The 18,049-nt window shown below is 34.1% G+C and overlaps 1 protein-coding gene across 2 annotated transcripts; it reads left to right on the forward strand.

The window, feature by feature from the left end:
- Window positions 1–1,856: 1,856 nt before the first annotated feature.
- On the forward strand, window positions 1,857–12,558 carry VIP (vasoactive intestinal peptide). Of its 2 annotated transcripts, none has more exons than XM_007484772.3 (7): window positions 1,857–2,240; window positions 3,411–3,522; window positions 6,522–6,665; window positions 8,143–8,247; window positions 8,476–8,607; window positions 8,866–8,972; window positions 11,810–12,558. In XM_007484772.3, exons 2-6 carry the CDS (start codon window positions 3,419–3,421, stop codon window positions 8,924–8,926), a joined length of 546 nt encoding a protein of 181 aa, XP_007484834.1. In that variant the 5' UTR covers window positions 1,857–2,240; window positions 3,411–3,418; the 3' UTR covers window positions 8,927–8,972; window positions 11,810–12,558. The 2 variants fall into 2 exon arrangements, with proteins under 2 accessions (XP_007484834.1, XP_007484835.1); XM_007484773.3 differs by having other exon boundaries at window positions 2,030–2,240; window positions 6,525–6,665.
- The last annotated feature ends 5,491 nt before the right edge of the window (window positions 12,559–18,049 follow it).

The following is an 18,049-nucleotide window of genomic DNA, read 5'->3' on the forward strand; positions in this document are numbered from 1 at the left end:
GATCTGCTTTGCAAATATTACCTCATTTGATCCTCTCAAATACCTTTTGGAGACAAGTGTTAATAAAACCCACTTTACAGATAAAGGAAATGAAGTGGGCAGAGATTGAGATACTTGCTTCTGATCAAATATCTAGTAAATGTTTAAAGTTGGTTTTAAACTGAGGTTTTCTTGACTCCAAGTCCAGGGCTCAACCCATTGTATCACCTCTTGTCTCAATTAATCAAATGAAATATCATACTGATTATCATAAATAAAACTACCTGGGAAGCTGGGAGATGAAGAAATAATGCCACCTCCTCCCCTCCAAATGAGAATTATCTTGATCTCCAGTTTGTAATAATAGGGTAAAAAAATATTTCCTGGAATTAAGCCATCACAGGAACTCTGGTTTAAGTCAGAGCTGTCAGCTGGGAAACAAATTTCCAGACATTAGGAAATTTAATTCATTTAATTTTTCATGTAAGTGGATTAGAAAATGTGATTAGGAATAGCAGAATATTCCTTTGCTATCCCAGGCTGTCTTAGAATGAATCAAAGAGATGTACTAAAATCTTAAGAGAGAAGAAAGAAGAAAGATTCAATCACCCTCTTGTTAGGTACTTTCAAACAAGCACAAGAAGAGCATGCACAGGAAGCCAAAAGTGGATTGATTACAGTTTCCTTCGATGCCCATAAAATTGTTTAGCTGAATCTAAACTTTACCTACTGCTTTCACAATGTACATATTTCACAAACAAATTAAATTACTGTCAAATATTCTTTTCTTTTTTTATTCATATCTTTGTAAGCCACAAAGATGGGCTTTGACCTGTTTGGAAGGTAAAAAAAAAAAACAAGCAAACAAACTCTAGCCTTTACTGGGATAGTTGTTCCAAAACAGAGTATTTAGGGAACATTTATCTTAGAAGAAATTAGGTGATGAAGTAATCTATCTAGGGGTAAGAGAGAGGTTAGAGATAATTTAATCCACTGATATGTTAAGTGTTTGGCCTAAGAACTCATAGTCAGTGGAAGAGGGAAGATTCAAAGATTAGCCCTCTGAATCCAAATCCCAAATCATTCCCAGAAATATATATCATACCCCATTTGCAAAGCAAATCTTTTGACTACAGGGGCATTTTGTGTTTTTGGTTTTTTCCCGGAGAAGTTTAATGGTAAAATATTAGAACCTAGAGTTGTACCCAGAGTAACATATGTAATAATGTACCTAGAGTTAAATTATTCAGAAAGTATCAACAGGGTTTTATTCCAGTAAAAGATTAAAACTTAAGAGATAAAGAAAATATCCCTAAAATATATGTGAGGCTTTAGAAAAGGTGAAAATAATATTTTAAAGAAATGAAACTTCTGAGGTTTAACATCCTAAAACAGTTCTCTGTAGGGAATAATTAGCAACTCTGGAATGATCAAATGATGTTAAATTCCCCAGTCTCATCATAGGTAATAAATCTCACTAAACAAGAGAGAAGAATTGTAATAATATCAATGGAATACAAATAATTAAAGCATGAACAGCACGGTTTTCCTATTAGAATAAGTAATAATATGTAGATAACATTTCATATATGTAACATATATCTTTGTACATGAGATTGCACAGACATAGACACACACATAGTCCCCAAATGATTCCATTGCTTTGATTATTTCCAATTCCTCTGAAATGTTTTCAGGAAAAAAAAATCTCTCTTGTGAAAAACTGCTTCATAACTACTAAACCACACTTGAATAATCATTATCTTATTATATTCACATTCATTTAAAGGAAAAAAATCCTATTTCCTACTACGCATGGGTCTGCTGGTTATTTAAATAAGTTGAAGTTTTTTCCCTGTACCTCAAATTTTGAAATTACTCACCATAAGTTAATATAAATCACTCATAATAAGAACATTGCGTGTTTCTCGTGGATTACATAGGACCTTCTACCTCATAAGGCATTCTTCATCCCTGGGGGAGTCATAATTGTGACGTCATTTGATTGCTTGGCCCCATGTGTGAGCCCTATAAAAAGGAGTGTTTGAAATGCTGGTCAGAGTATAGTGAAGAGACGAGGAGTCAGACTCAGGAGTTAGGAAGAACAGCATCCCTGTAGCCAAGCTTAAGATCTGTTTCAGTGAACAGGTGAAGTCCTTTGTGGTTTCACAGGAATTCACTGCACAAGAAGATTCCAGGCGTTCACTGGCATCCTCCAGAAAGGAGCACACCCCACCACAGAGAAGACATTACAAGTCAGGGTAAGCAGAAACTCAACTTGTCTTTGTATTTTCCCTGCAACTTTCCATCGTTTATACAGAATTTTCTTTTTCTAGCTTAAAGTTTTCCATGTGATTTTTTTTTACAGCCATTAAAAACAAAACAAAACTAGTTTCTTAGGTAACATTATGAAATGTGAAAGCTTGTCTTATGTGGTTCTCTATTCACTCTATTAGTTTGTAAATATTTTATCCTGCTTTCTTCTTCATTCAGTTTTAGTTACTAGAGCATGCTTTCTCTTGCTTCAGAACTGATTTCTGTCATACAGAAATCATACACTCAGTGGTTGTAACAAGATTTTAACTTGTATCTTGTTCGATTACTGAAGCTTTTATTTTACCATCAGTTGCATCATTGGGACAGTGATTGTTTCCTCTTTATTTGTTATTTTAAATATTTCTTTTTGCTAATCTTCTTACAGAAAGAGAATTTAAAATCCTGTTTCTTTTTAGAAACTCACAAAGATATGTAATGAAATTAGATATAAATATCCTTTTCTCCCTCTATATATGCCTTTTCTCTTTTCTAAAGTTATAAATATTTGAATAATAATACACTCTTTAGTGAGAACTTGGCATTCTTATTTTTTTTTACTAATAGTGCTTAAAATGTTCAAATGCAGATGTAAGGGAAGAGAGTTCTGAGTAAGCTTTTTGTATTTCCACAATTCTGTCTGACTATCTCTCTCCATAAATTTCTTGCCTTTACTAGATAATTAAGATAAGAACTGGAAGAGAGTTCATTTACTCATTGATTCCCTTTTTTTGCAACCCATTCCTTTAGTGAAGAAAGTATATATTTGATTGCTTGCATATGTCTCTAGTTTAAAAAGAAGACTAGTGTTCCTTAGATTCATGTGTGTTTCTTTGAAAAACCGGCAAATAGCATAAAGTTGTGTAAAATTTATATGTAGTTTGTGACATAGCTAGCAGTTAATTTATATTCAAAGTGATGGAGGAAAATGGAGGAAATTCTATAGGATGATCCTGTAACCATGATGCAATTTTATCTCTTTCTATGTAGTGATAGTCACTTGTTTTGAACTTGGCAAAACTTTTTATATTTCAAATTATTTTCTGAGCTATTATGCAGACAATATCCGAAACAGCTCGAAAGGTGATCTAAACTGACTTCTTTTTCATTCATTTCAGGTCCAGAGATGGAAGCCAGAAGTAGCCCCCAGCTCCTGGTGTCACTGATGTTTCTTAGTGTCCTCTGCTCACAAACACTGGCATTACCTTTTGGAACATATTCTATCATGAGGTAAGCTGTCTTTTAACTTCACAGGTCTCCATCTCTCTTCACTGTGCAATGTAGTAGAATAAGGGGCCATATCTTGTTCACTACTTAAATTTATTTGAAACTCAGGTTTAAAAATTTTTTTTCTGCTGATCTTGAATGATGTGATGGCATTACTCATTTTAGTCCCTAATCAATTCCAGACTCTACTATAAATAATTATACAGGTGCATTGAAATCACTTCTCTAGCATCAGCATCTAGCTATCAGTAGGATAAAGGCTATGGGCAGCTCAGATCACATCTCCAAATAATCCCAAAGAAGAGTTTTCTCTTTTTTTTATTCCTAGGATTGCATTAGTAACAAACTTATTTTTAACCATCACTAAGTTGGTACACCTTTTCACATAACATCAATTATCTGGATGGTACTTTTATTTCAGTTACTTTCTTCTGGAATGTATTAGATAAAAATTTCAGGAAATGTCAAAGATATCAATGTTATTTGTTTGCTTGTGATATTAATTCAATATAGTATTTTAAAATACAAATCATATATAGTATAAGCTATTTGTAGGAGCAGAGAGAGCCAGGCCTGGAGACTGGAGGTCTTGGGTTCCATATGACCCTAAGCAAGTCACTTTACTGCAATTTCCTCTCTTTTGCTTTGGCAACCAATAGTTAGTATTGATTCTAAGACAGAAGGTGAGGGTTTTAAAATTTTGGAATATGATTTTATTTTTATCCCTTAGTTATTGCATCCTCTATGACTGATGTTACATTTCATAGCTTTAAGAAATTTCCATATTAAATGAATGAAGATTAAGCAAAAGATATATCGATCAGGTTTTGGTATGAATTCATTTTGTGCTATACATCAAAAAGGAAAGAAAAAATTCTGTCTGAATTTCTTTCTAGTTTCATAGATAAAGTCCTTTGCCAGTTCTTATGAGTTCACCAGACTTTTCCCCAGCTGAGTGAAAATTGCTCTGTTGTCAGGAGTACTCAGTCTCTAAGGTAGTCAACCAAATCTGGCTCCTATATAACTCTGAAAACTGCCCAGAAAGAGAGCAATTCTGAGGCAGAACAGTGGCAGCATTGATAGAACATTCTGGACATTTAAGACACACTTATTAGCAGCTATACCCTTCCTGGTGCAAATTGCAATCCTGAACAACATTACTTGCTATGGGCTGCATTCCTAAGCAAGGATGCTGCACCACTGCACATTTTAAGAACTCTGAAAAGATTGAACTTTCCTTGGGGACTTTGCTTTGAATAAACTAATGTAATTAAATAAGCTCATGTAATTCATTTGGTCTAATTTTTCAAATCAGTTTCCTAAATATTATTTTTGGAGATTTTAGAAATCCTTAGAAAAAACAGTTTTGCTTTCAATCTGGAATACAAAATGTGCATTTTTCATATGTTCATCTTCCCCATATCCCTGTTTTATACCATTGCACACTCTGGAGTAAAATCTCTCCCATTCACAAATATAGAAGACCTACCAAATGCAGTGACTGTAAGAAACAGCATTGGAGGTTATCAAAATTGTCACACAAACCCATAGAGATGATGTCTCTCACTTCATACTTTTGGCTTCTTTAAGAATACACATAAAGAGCTAATCTGGGATATTTAGAATAATAAATCCTGAGCCAAAATTTGGTAGTAAAGCTTAGGAAAATAGACATAAAGAGCCCTCCTTTCTAGTTCCTCTCATTTTTGTCCAGGTTTAAATCCAAGTAAATGGAAGGATAAACGCATAGATTCTGTTAGAAAACTTGTTAGATGTAAACCAAATTCTCACCAATTACTATTACACAGAGGGCAAAGTTGCCAGATACATACAGCTACTATGCTGCCTTGGAAAAGTCCCAGATGAAATCCCTTGGAGGACTTCTGGAAGGTACAGTAGGAGAGTCTGGCTATACATTGAGCCATTTCTAAATGTATGCTGCAACAGACATTGCTGTCTTGGAATGGGGAAGATCTTATGATCATTTTATATATTTAATAAATTAATGAATGCCTTTCTTACTGAGAAAACAGTGTAAGTAAAATTTATATAGTCAAGTTATCTTCCCTGCATATATAAAAATAACATCCATAATGTAAATATGCCAATCGATACTCTTGTTATTTTGTATATAAAGACATCAATATTATATGTGTTCTATATAGACACATATATATATATAAACATAGTATATGGTTTCTTGCATGTGTGTAGAGTACTTATTTGTTTGCAGTTTCTATAGGCAAGGTGAGATATAGCAGGGTGCAGTAGAAAGACTTGTGCACTTGAAGTCAGAAGACAGGTTTTCATTTCAGCTTTGACTTGGACTGACTAGAAACAAGTCACTTAACCTCTGCCTGCTTCTTTTTCTTATTAGTAAAATAAAGATAATAGTACTGATACTACATACATCACTAGATTGTTGTGGGGCAAAAGAGGAAAGGGGCATAACCATTCACACAGTGCCTATTATGTTCTAGTCCTTGTGCTAAGCACTTTATAATTGTTATCCCTTTTGATTCTAACAAAACCCCTGGGTAAGGTAATTGCAATTATGTAATCTCCATTTTATAGTTGAGTAAACTGAGGCAAACCCTGACTTGCCCAAGCTCACAGAGCTAGTATTTGAGGCTGGATTTGAACTCATATCTTCCTAACTCCAGACCTAGCACTGTGCACCAAGCTGTACTTTGTGAGCCTTAAAAAGGTATAACATCTAAACTTACAAACATAGATTCCTCCCATGCCCTTATTCTCCCTACCTCTTCTTTCCTTCCATTTCTCCCATCCTGGATGTTTTCCATCTTCTCTTTGTTCTTCCTGTGTTTCTATATTCCTTAGAACTTCACATTTTTGTCCTTAAATCTGTCTAAAACACTGTTGATAGAGAATTGTTTTTAGATTTCATTTGTAAATATGTTGGCTAGAATGGTTTGTAATGTTTCTAGAGATACTTTATTATTCAGTAGTGTACAGCAAGATCATGATGTTTTCCCTTTTAGCAGGCTGGGCAATGGCATACTGTTGGATGGCCCTAATGAACCTGATCAAAATTTAGGCTTCTTAAGAGTGGAAAATGACAATCTGGAAAGTTCATTACCTGAAAATGACTTGTCTTTTTTTGATGCATCTAGACCCATGAACAGGTGAGATCCTTTTATTTATTGTTTTGTTATCTGAGAATTTTTTTGAGGCAGCTAAGTAGTATAGTAGATAGAATTCTGGATCCACAGTCAGGAAGACCAAAGATCAAATCTGGACTCAGATATTCACTAGCTATGTAACCATAGGTAAATTGCAATCTTAGTTTGCCTTGGTTTCCCCTTTCTAAACATCTAATATGTTTCCATTGTTGTTTAGTCATGCCTAACCTTTCATGACTCCACTTTATGAGATTTTCTTAGCAAAGATACTAGAGTGGTTTGCCATTTCCTTCTCCAGGGTCCAGTTTTATACTGGTGGAAACTGAGGCAAACAAAGGTTAAGTGAATTGGCCAGCATAAAAAAGCTAGTAAATGTCTGAAGTGGGGATAAAACAGGTCCTCCAGACTCCAGACACTGTCCACTGTGGTTGTGAGCATAAAATGAGATAATATTTGCAAACTGCTTTGCAGACAATAAAATGTTATACAAATGCTAGCTATTATATAGTTGCTATTGTTCTCACCATCTCTATTACAACAATGTGCTATATATTACACTACTAAAGGCTATTTCCACACCCTGATATGGTTGTACTATATGTAACACAATATTGGTTCATCTCTCTCACTACAACTCCTTCATATATCTATTATTTCTATATCCCCTACACTATGGGCATGGTATATACATTATGATGAGTCGGGTTGATGGAATCTTTCAATAGTCCCACAATATTCATAATGGCTTAGCTTATATCATCCACTAAAAGTATTAAAGGTTCAAGGAATTCATTGGAGTAACTCTATATGTAGGCAAGCAATCTCAGCTCTTTCTAGAGAACTTCAAAAACTAAAGGGAAGACTGAAAATTGACCTTGTTATCTTGAAAAGTCATGATTTCTTTGCCACTAGAAATACAATGGGTGACAATTTGCTGCAAATAGGAGAGCAGCACATTCTTTAATCAGATTGGGCTAGCCTTTAATGCCTATTTTAATTTCACTTCCTATGATTGTAAATATTTTGTTCCCTTCACCTTAACATGATTAACTAATTAATTAAATTGTCATTCAATAAGAATTGAAGACAATGAATGCAGAAAGGTGAGAGAATCTGTTTAATCAGGTATGAATCTGACCAGTACTTTGTTCTGAAAAATATTCCTTCAAAAAAAGCAGAAAACAAAGCTCAATTTTTAATGATAACTAGAGTCTCCTTAGTTTCCAAATTATTTTAAAGCTCCAATTGGATAAGTTGGAACCTTAATAAGTAGAAACTGCTGTCATAGAATGTGGATAAAGATCATTTTGAATTTAAGGTGTAAGACTTGGAATATTGTCATTTAAAGCACCAAAATATTTTGTTACAGTGTATTCCAAATAATTTTCTTCATAGAATTGAAAGACTAGCATTTACTTTCTGTTATGTTTCCAAAAACGTAATCATTTTAACTGTTAAATGATCTTTCCCCCTATTTTAGAAATAGCAGACATGCTGATGGACTTTTCACCAGTGACTATAGCAAACTCTTGAGTCAACTTTCTGCCAAAAAATACCTTGAGTCTATTATTGGCAAAAGAGTTAGGTAAGCTCTTAATTTTTACTAACTGTATTTTAATCTACTAGATGTGAATTTATTTTTCACCAACAATGGCCTTTACTTTTTGTGTAACAAATAGACATCAATTCTTTTTGTAAAGGTAGTATAAACTATTTTAATATGGCTTCTTCACCCTAATAAGTTCTTGATTCGGGAGGCATATTTAATGAAAAAATTAAATCTGATGTCTTTCCTTTTCCTCATTTTCCATAGTGATAACCTTGAAAAAGGAAATAGTCTACTTAAGCGCCACTCTGATGCTGTTTTCACTGACAGTTACACCCGTCTCCTGAAGCAGATGGCAATGAGGAAATATCTAGATTCAATTTTGAATGGAAAGAGAAGGTAAAGAAAAATATATAGGGTATAAACAGACAAATTACAAACTCCAAGGCTTTTTACTATGTGTACTGGGGAACTTACTCCAGAAGTATCCGCCTCTCATGATGACTCAGTGCCCCCACTGTGGATCACTCCAACCATACTCAGGATATAGTTCATGTCTAGATTTCCCCAAATATTGGTAAAAGGGGCTCCAAACTCTAGTATAAGTAGTTATAATTGTCTGAGTCTCCAAATGCATTTTTCTCTTTTCTATCACAGTGATGAAGATTTGCTCAAATCTGAAAATTCAGAAGCGAGTGATCCTAATTCACTTGCCTGAAAGAGATAATGATCTTAAAGTGGAGCTGATGCATCACTTCCTAGTGGTAAGTCTAACTAAGCATCAATCTTTCAGCTCTGTAAGCAACTGCCTCACCCTCTAAGTATATAGCAATATTGCCCAGTGCATAGAGTGCTGGACTTAGAGGCAGGAGGACATGAGTTCAAATTTAGATTCAAATGTTTACTAGCTGGGTGACTTTGGACAAGTCATTTGACTTTTCTTTGTTTTGTTTTTCTCAAATGTAATATGGGGCTAATGTTATTGTCCTCCCAAGATTGTTGTGAGGATCAAATAATAATATATGTAAAGTACTTGGCACAGTGTCTAGCACATAGTAGGCACTATATGAATTTCTATTCCTTTCTCCCCCTTCTATATCTAGGAATCATTTTACATCAACATGCTTCCTCATTAGGAGAATATTTCCTCTTAAGAGTACTTCATATTAGGGGATCACTTCAAGTTATACAAGTCTGATTTCTATTGATGTAGAATCCAATCCAATAATGAGCTTAGAATAATTTATTATTCTATTAGATATAATTCTATATCTACATAGATATAGAATCTATATCTACATCTATCTAAATATATATATCTAAATCTATAATTCTATTAGAATAATTTATTCTAATTCTTCATACTATCACCTGTTTCAAGAGTTAAGAGTAAGCAGTTTGAGCTTCTGAATGGTTACCAAATTCCATTTATTCTCCCCTCCCCCATTTGTCTTGTGCTGATATGTAGAAAAATCCTTTTGAGAATCAAGTCATGATTTTTTTTTAATCCAAGGTCCATTATCACCCTTCACCAACCCAGATAATTTAAATCAGTTAAAATACAATCCAACCCAGATTTAGCATGGTGCATTGTTCTACATATATTATGGAATACATGCATACCTCTCTCTACATATATAGAGAGACATACATGTGTGCATAATATTATGAGTGTTGTCATATTCTTAACTAGAATGTAGTAAACTACATAAAGAAAAAGCCTGATGTGACATAATTAATCAGTAAGATGGATGTGAGTCCTCTTCCTCCAATAACTATCATCGTGCAAGAGTTCTCACTGCTGGAAAATCTTATGTTTCTCAATCTACAAAGAGGAGAATGGTGATTTATAGTTATATTATTCTTAGATATGGCAGTAACATTGGTTTTCTTGAGTAATATAAATCTCAATACCTACATCTCTTCCATTCTTCAAAGCATCCATGACTTCATTGGTATGGGGAAGCTGTAGGTTATAATGTCTGTATTCCTTATTAAATAACCCTCTAGGATATCACTTTTATTTAGCTCTGGTTTGCAAAGACTTTTCTCACAACCATCTTTCCCAGGCAACACAAGTATTATTAACTCCATTTTATGGGAAATTGCAGCTAAACATATAATTTTTAAAAGAATAATGACTTGTCACATTAATAGAACAAAGCATCACACATGCAGGGATTTAGATCAGGTCTCCTAATTCTACCCAGTGATTCTTCCACTGTATCTATACTGCACTCTACCTGTTGCCCAACCTTTGGTGATAAATCTCTCATGATTTAGCATGTCTGGTTTTTGGACCACAAAGTTTATTGGAGCTAAACTTAACACTCTACTTAGTGGTAGTAGAGGGATTACTGTGGAGAAGATTTAGATATCCTAGTATGTCAACAATATGCTCTGGGTGCCAGTTCCATTTTCTTTTTCTTTCTTTTTAAACCCTTTCCTTCTGTCTTGGAATCAATACTAAGTATCTGCTCCAAGGCAGAAGAGGGATAAGGGCCAGATGACTTGCCCAGGATCACATAGCAAAGAAATGTTTGAGCCTAGATTTGAATCCAGGTCCTCCCAACTCTGTGCCTGACACTCTATCCACTGTACTATCTAGCTGCCCCTACCCATCACAGTTTAAAGTAATCAATGAAAAAACATTTATTCAATGCTTATTAAATTAGATATTTGCAGAACACTTAGCACTTTGCCTAGCACAGAGTAGGCACTCAATCAATGTTAATCCCCTTCCCTTTCCTTTCCCCTTTCCCTTCCTATTTATGTGAGAAGGTCTATACTCTCTTGGTAATATAAAAACCATTTCCACTGTGAGGTTTTGAGCAAGTTAATCTCCCTGAATCTTTCCATTTTTTTTTTGTCACATGAAGTTATTAGTTACTGTTGTGGTCACTTGCATATCTATTTTTTTAAACTCTCAGGACTGTTTATTTATTCCAAGGTAGAAGAGTGGTAAGGGTTAGGTAAAGGGGATTAAGTGACTTGCCCAGGTACAAAGCTAGGAAGTGTCTGAGGCCAAATTTGAACCCAGAACGTCCCTTATTTAGGCCAGGCTCTCAATCCACCTAGCCACCTAGGTGTTCCCCCCAACTCTTTTACAAACACACAGACATTACTTGCATATCTATAGTTCTATGGTAGTAAGAAAAGTTTGATCTTCTTATACCAACTCACAGAAAAAAGATTTTTTTTTTCTCAAACTCAGATCTGGGTAACTTGTATTTCTTGAAAAAATATAACAGAAAAGCCCCCCTTTTCCAAGTATGAAAAAGAAATGAGAAGAGAAAATCAGTTATACTCTCATTTGTATATTTAAACAATTTTTTCTTTATGCTTCTTTCTCTCTGATAGTATGTCTTAATGCATACAAATTTTCTCAGAGGTAAAATACAAATGAATAATTGTATATAAGTAGTCAATATATAATATATCTCTTAGGCCTCCAATACTTCATTTCCTTGTGTCAATGTCTTTAAAAAGTAGACCCCTTTCTAAGCTAGCATGATTGCCTATAAGACCTGTGTTAAAAGAATGAAACTAACATTTTAAAATTAAATAAGGTTTGTTCTTAAAATTATTTTTCCTTTTTTAGAATTCTTCAAAGAAATCTACAATGAACAAATTGACTATTTTTTGAGTTCTATGTAAATCTATCAAAGAAACATCTTCAATATTAAAACCAAATAAATATATGTTGTAGGGAAAGTTGTGATTTATTTGCTTCTCATGTAATAAAAGTGGTATTTACACTTAAATATTATTTTAGAAATCTTTACCTAAATATTGTCTTTAAATCATGAAAACCCCAATGCTTCATATGCTATGTATCCTTTCTTTCAATAAATGTTTTGAAAAACGAAGTCCACACTGGCATTCAATATTCCATGGTCCCTGAATATTCAGAATGAAGGCAAGAGAAAAAAAATTATAAAAACTATGTTGTGAGTATCCACTAAAAGATTATTTATAATTCATAGAATTGGAGTATACATCTGTAATGGCACATTTGAAGGTGGAAAGTGCTAAGCAGAACCATGGATATAACTGAGATTGTTCCAGTCAAAAAGAAAACTAATGTATTCCCTCATATTCATGGAACATTGTGTTTGATTTAGGGGCTTGATTCTACCTCTGGCATATGTAACTGTCACTGGCTTCCTTATTTGGGGAGATGTACAATGACATTGGGATAGGCATGTTGCTTTACAGGAGCAAAACTTTTCTCCATGAGCACTCAGCATTAGTCTCATAGAGAAGGTGGATCCAGAGACACAACTATTTTTTTTAATAAGTGTAATGAATGAAATGTGGACAATAAAGACATTTGATTATCACTGCAAATATTTGTATGTGTTTGATTCAATGAACAATAGCTCTTAGTGTTCAGAATCTAAGGTACCACTGCCACTTTCATCTTGAAGAGCATATTTGAAAAAAGTATAGATACTTAACCTCTCCAGTCTCAATTTCCTTTTCTACAAATAGAAATGTTAATAACACCTCCTTGGCAGGGTTGTTGGGAGGAACAAAAAATAAAGTAATATGTGTAAAGAACTTTGCAATCCTTAAAACATATGTTTAATACAGTTACATGATGGTGATGGTAGTGATGAAGAAGAAACATGTTTGTACATCATTAGGGAAAGTCACATGTCTAGAATTTAGGGAAATATAATAAATTTAGAGAAGAGATGATTTTGTCTAAAATGGGGGGCTCAAAAGCTGATTCTAACTGTATAAATCAACAATAACATGTATCCCCTCGATAGCTAAGTTAGCAAACCACCCAGAGATAGGCAGAGTTGGGAGATAAAAGTTGGGCTGCTCTTTGGGAACCATAAAGAACCTGACACACATATACATGCACACAGTATTTTCTTCATGCACAACACTTTCATTCAGTGGAAGAGAGAGAACATCATAATAACAGAGAGGAATATTGGACTTCCTAAAGTCAGATCTTTTTTTGATGAATAGGCTTAGGTCATCTGGCAAATAAAGCCCTTTACTCACTATAGATTCCCTAATACCTACTGAGTAATATTTAGATTTCCTCTGTTTCCATTACAAAGCCTTTTATAATCTGATTCTGCTCAAATATTCCCCTTATCCTTAATACTAGTCAAACTTGATAACTTGAGAAAAACATGTCCTCCATTTTTCTTTGTTGTTGTTCATGCTGTTCTTTCTCCTTGGAATGCTCTCTCTTCCTCTCTTTCTTGTTGTTCAGTTGTGTCTAACTCTTGGTGACACGATGGATTTATCCATGGGGTTTTCTTGTGAAAGCTATTGCAGTGGTTTGCCATTACCTTCTCTAATGTGTCCCCTTTTTACAGTTGGGTAGCTGAGACAAATAGATATTAAGTGACTTGTCCAGAGTCACACAATTAGTGAGTATATGAGTCCAAATTCAAACTTATGTCTTCCTGGTTCCAGTGCTTTATCTACTATACTCCTTACCTACCTGCAGGGATTCCTACTAATCGTTTAAAATTCCACTCAAATACCGTATGGGTCTTTATGGCCTTTGTGAAGTCCCTTCTGCTTTTATACATTCATAGTAGTTAACAATGAATGATTTTTTCTGCTTCATATTCCACAAAGCACATTGTTTTATGAATGATTAATATATACCAACATTTAAATAATTATAATTATCTATGCATGTATTGTATCAGTATTCTATTTTGTAAAGTATATGAAATCAGTGCCTATGTCTTAACCTATGCTTTGTACCTCTCCCATCGAACCTAGAACAGTGATCTGTACAAAGCAGGCAAATAATAAATATTTCCTGAATGTTTTAAGAAATTTTTTCTTTCTGATTCTTACTTTCTTCTCTTTGGGGAAGTGATTACTCTTACTTATTCCTAAGATTCAGGGACTTTCCCCATTATTTGAGAATTCTCAGTAATAAGAATGCTAAGAAGTACAACTTTCTTTGTAGTAAGTTTTTTGTAACTTTGATTACTTCTTCACCCATTCTACTTTGGCTTTAGGATTGAGTCTAGACAACTGATCCCAGGTACACTTTTTGTAAAGAGATAGGGGGAAAAATACATAAAAAGCTTTTGACATTTCACAGTCCTCTATAACAGCTTTTCCTTCTTGACTGTTAGAAAGACATTTTCTTTGGTCCTTCTCTTTCTCCTCATAATTGAAGAATGATTTTCTTTTACCATTCTTTGCTCTAATAAGCTGTTTCTCATTTCCTCGTCTATCTTTTCCTATTTCACCCCCTATATAATTGTCTTCTTTCTTGGTGACCTGCCCTGATTTCAACATTTTGTGCCTTTTTTTCATTTGCTGTTCTTCTGTCTATAGTTATGGGTTTAGCTAGTTTGACATCTTGCTATATATTTACTACCCTTCCTACATGCTAACCTACTTTACTTTTGTGCTTGAAAAGAAATGCCTCTCTTCAAAGTTGAATTGATCTTTACTCAGATCTTTCCTCTGAAATGTATTAAAATATACTTTTACAATTTTAATTTCTTACATCTTTATGACTTAGGATAATGGAGTTTCAGAGGCTTTTAAATTTAAAAGGACCCTCGAAGAGCAAGATGGTCCTTCATTCTACAGATGAGAAAACTTCTCTTTTTCTTCCCTCTGACTACTACAATTTTTAATTCTCACCACCACGGCATTTACCTAATTTTTTCCATAATACATAATTAAAATTGAATGGAAGAATAATTAAGTGGATAGAGAAATGGTTTTGGAGACAAGAAGATCTGAGTTTCATTCCCACCTTGAGACACAGTAGTTGATGCACTAACCCTGGGCAGGTCACAATCTCTCAATGTTTTAGATCAAGGGTTGACCAACCTTTATTTGTGTTAGCTACCTGCCCTTTTTGTATGTGCCCTTCAGCTAAGAATGATTTGTATGCATTATATAATAAATATAATAAATAAATAAATAAATTGGGCAAAAGGCCCAATTTGCAACTGCTTCCAGATATCTGTCTTCAACTAGAAGTTACAGAGAAGGTGCTGGCCTACATGGGAGAAGGAATTTCCTGATGTCCAATCATGGTATTGAAGTGAACCTGAATTCATAGAGATGACACCAGCAGCATAAAAGTTATGGAAGGTTTTTTGGAGTTAGAAAGGAAATGAATATAGTCCTGGCCCCAAATATATATTTTATCCAAAGACCACTCCAAGTAAGTATGAAGAATTTCATCATTTATAGGTAGATCTCTAGTAATGAATTCTTTTTTTTTCCCATTCAGTTCTTCTATCACCTCTTAATAGCCTGGATCTATATTTTTGTCAACTATATGGTTACTATAATCTTTTGCTACTGTTTAGGTAAGGAATTCTTTGTCCTTAGTAATCTACTAAAAAAGGTAATGGTCTTCAGTCCTAAATGGCCCCCTTCGCACAGTAAGGCAGAAAAGAAGGCAGAATATCTAAAGAATAATGGTTTAATAGCAATCTATAAAAATTAATTTTATTAGTGATAGTGACACTAATCATTAATGAGTCATTAGTGCCAAAAATAGGAAATGAGCAAGTGAAAGGATTGTCATTGACATGGACTATCACAATTCCCCACAAATTTAATTCAAAGGCGGGCCCCAAAGAGGCCAGGAACAGCACCAGTTGGAAATAAAACAGTTGATCTCCTTGCCAGGCAGAGATACATGGCAGCCAAGGGCAACACCAGTATAGAATATAAATTCATTTGCAAAACATGACGCAGGAGGATTGTGGAAGATTACAAGCAGTATTGCCACGCAAAATTGCAAAGAGCAGTGGAAGAAGGGAACAAACAAAACAAGCCATCGGAACACTTGGCATGAGGAGCAACTAAGTCAAGTCATTCCAAGGGCATTTATAGATAAAACAGGAAGAAGGACAAAAAGATCTCCATGTGCAAAATGAAAAAAAGAAACAATAGATTTGTCAGAGCTGTTATAATAAACAGTATTCACCACCAATGACAGGGGAACCACTACATTTGGATTTTTATGTCTTGGATCCTATTGGGTTCTATGAAGCATGGTAAAATGGATCTAGAGTAAGAGGACCTGGGTTCCATTCCTAGCTCCTGATACTATATATTACCTTGGATCAGTCATTGGAACCATACTATGCTTCAGTTTCCTCTTAGTAAAATGACTGGAGAGAATTCATTCTATGGCATTTTACATCATTTAGCTTAAGGTAACTAAGTTACCCTATAATGCTAAATCTTTGATTCTAAAAAAGTGGAAATGGTATATTTCTAATAAATACTTTAATATAAAAAGTGGCATAAAATGTCCTATACTAAATATGCAATTGGAATAGTATATAAACTGGTCTTGATGTAAATGATGGAAAATAGGAACATCAATATTTATTGTTAGTTAATTGATAATTTTATTAAACTGCAAATTAACCTTGGCCAGGAGAATAAATTTTTTAAAGATAAATTTTAGTCAGAATTAGAATTTTGAAATAAAACCTTAATGAGAAATTCTTCCTGAAGAAAACACCAATGGCTCGAGTTCACGAATAGTCCTTACCTCTGGGATACTGGGTTTGTCAGATAGACTATAGGGGCAGCAGTACATCAGTCTTCCTTGCTCTTTTCACCTGACCTGATTTGTTCTGACTTTTTTATCTATGTACTTGACTTGTACCAAATTTCCAACTTTTTTTCTTGGCTTGACAGTTGCCCCTCTCTGGGTACATGGTTGGAGTACATATGCTAATCAGGATGTCTGTTTAAAAACAAAACATTTATTTTGATTGGCATGCATTGAATGATCAACTAATAAATGTTTCCTTCAAGCTTTCAGGATCTATAGCTAATTGTACTACCAATATGAAGAAAAAGCAAAAATAGTCCCTGCCTTCAAGTAGCTTATTTTCTAATGGAGGAAATATGATATACATATAAAAGGAAATGAAAAGCACCTTAGACAGTTTTCAGAGGAAGAAATCCAAGTTATAAATAGCCATATGAAGAATGATCTAAATCACCTATAAAGTAACTAAAACAATTCTGAGTTACTATCGCATACTCATACTCATTAGAATGGCTATGTTGAAAAATAAAATGCAAATGGCAAGTATGGGAAAACAATTAAATGTTGATGAACTTTCAACTGCTCTAGTCATTTTGGAAAGTAATTTAGAACCATGTCCCCAAACCTATGTATAAATTATTTTTAAAATGCCACTACTACTTGAAGAGATTAGAAAAGAGGAAAATAGCCATATCAATAAAAATATGAATAGCAAATCTCTATGTGATAGCAACAAACTGGAAACTAAGGAAGAGTCCATCGATTAGAAAGTGGTTAAACAAGTTATAATATATGAAGATGATAGAATGTTACTGTGCTATAAGAAAGGATGAAGGGTATAGTTTCAGAAAAATTTTGGAAGACTTTTATGTATCAATGCAGAGTGAATTAAAGAGAACTGGGATAATATTGTAAAGCAAACAACTTTGAAAGACTTAGGAAATTTGATCAATGTAATGACCAATAACAATTCCAAGAACTCAAAATGAAAAATGTTACCAACCCTCCAGAGTGGCAATGGACTGAGTACAGATTGAAGTCACAAATATTTTGGACATGGCTAACATGGGAATTTGTTTTGCTTGGCTATTGTTATGATTTAAATTCCCTAAAGACTGTACTTTATTTTATAATTATTTATTAAATATTTTTTTAAAATAGGCCAAAGAAAGAGTTATCATCAGGCATGTTTGGCTGATTGCCTTCCCTTCTGAAATCCAAGCTCCAATTGCATACCTACTCATTTCAATTCCAAGGGAAAAAGGCCTCCCCTCCTCCCTCTATTCCAGTTTATATTTGAGTTAT

The sequence above is a fragment of the Monodelphis domestica genome, chromosome 2 (assembly GCF_027887165.1).
Source record: "Monodelphis domestica isolate mMonDom1 chromosome 2, mMonDom1.pri, whole genome shotgun sequence".
Taxonomy (NCBI): Eukaryota; Metazoa; Chordata; class Mammalia; order Didelphimorphia; family Didelphidae; genus Monodelphis; species Monodelphis domestica.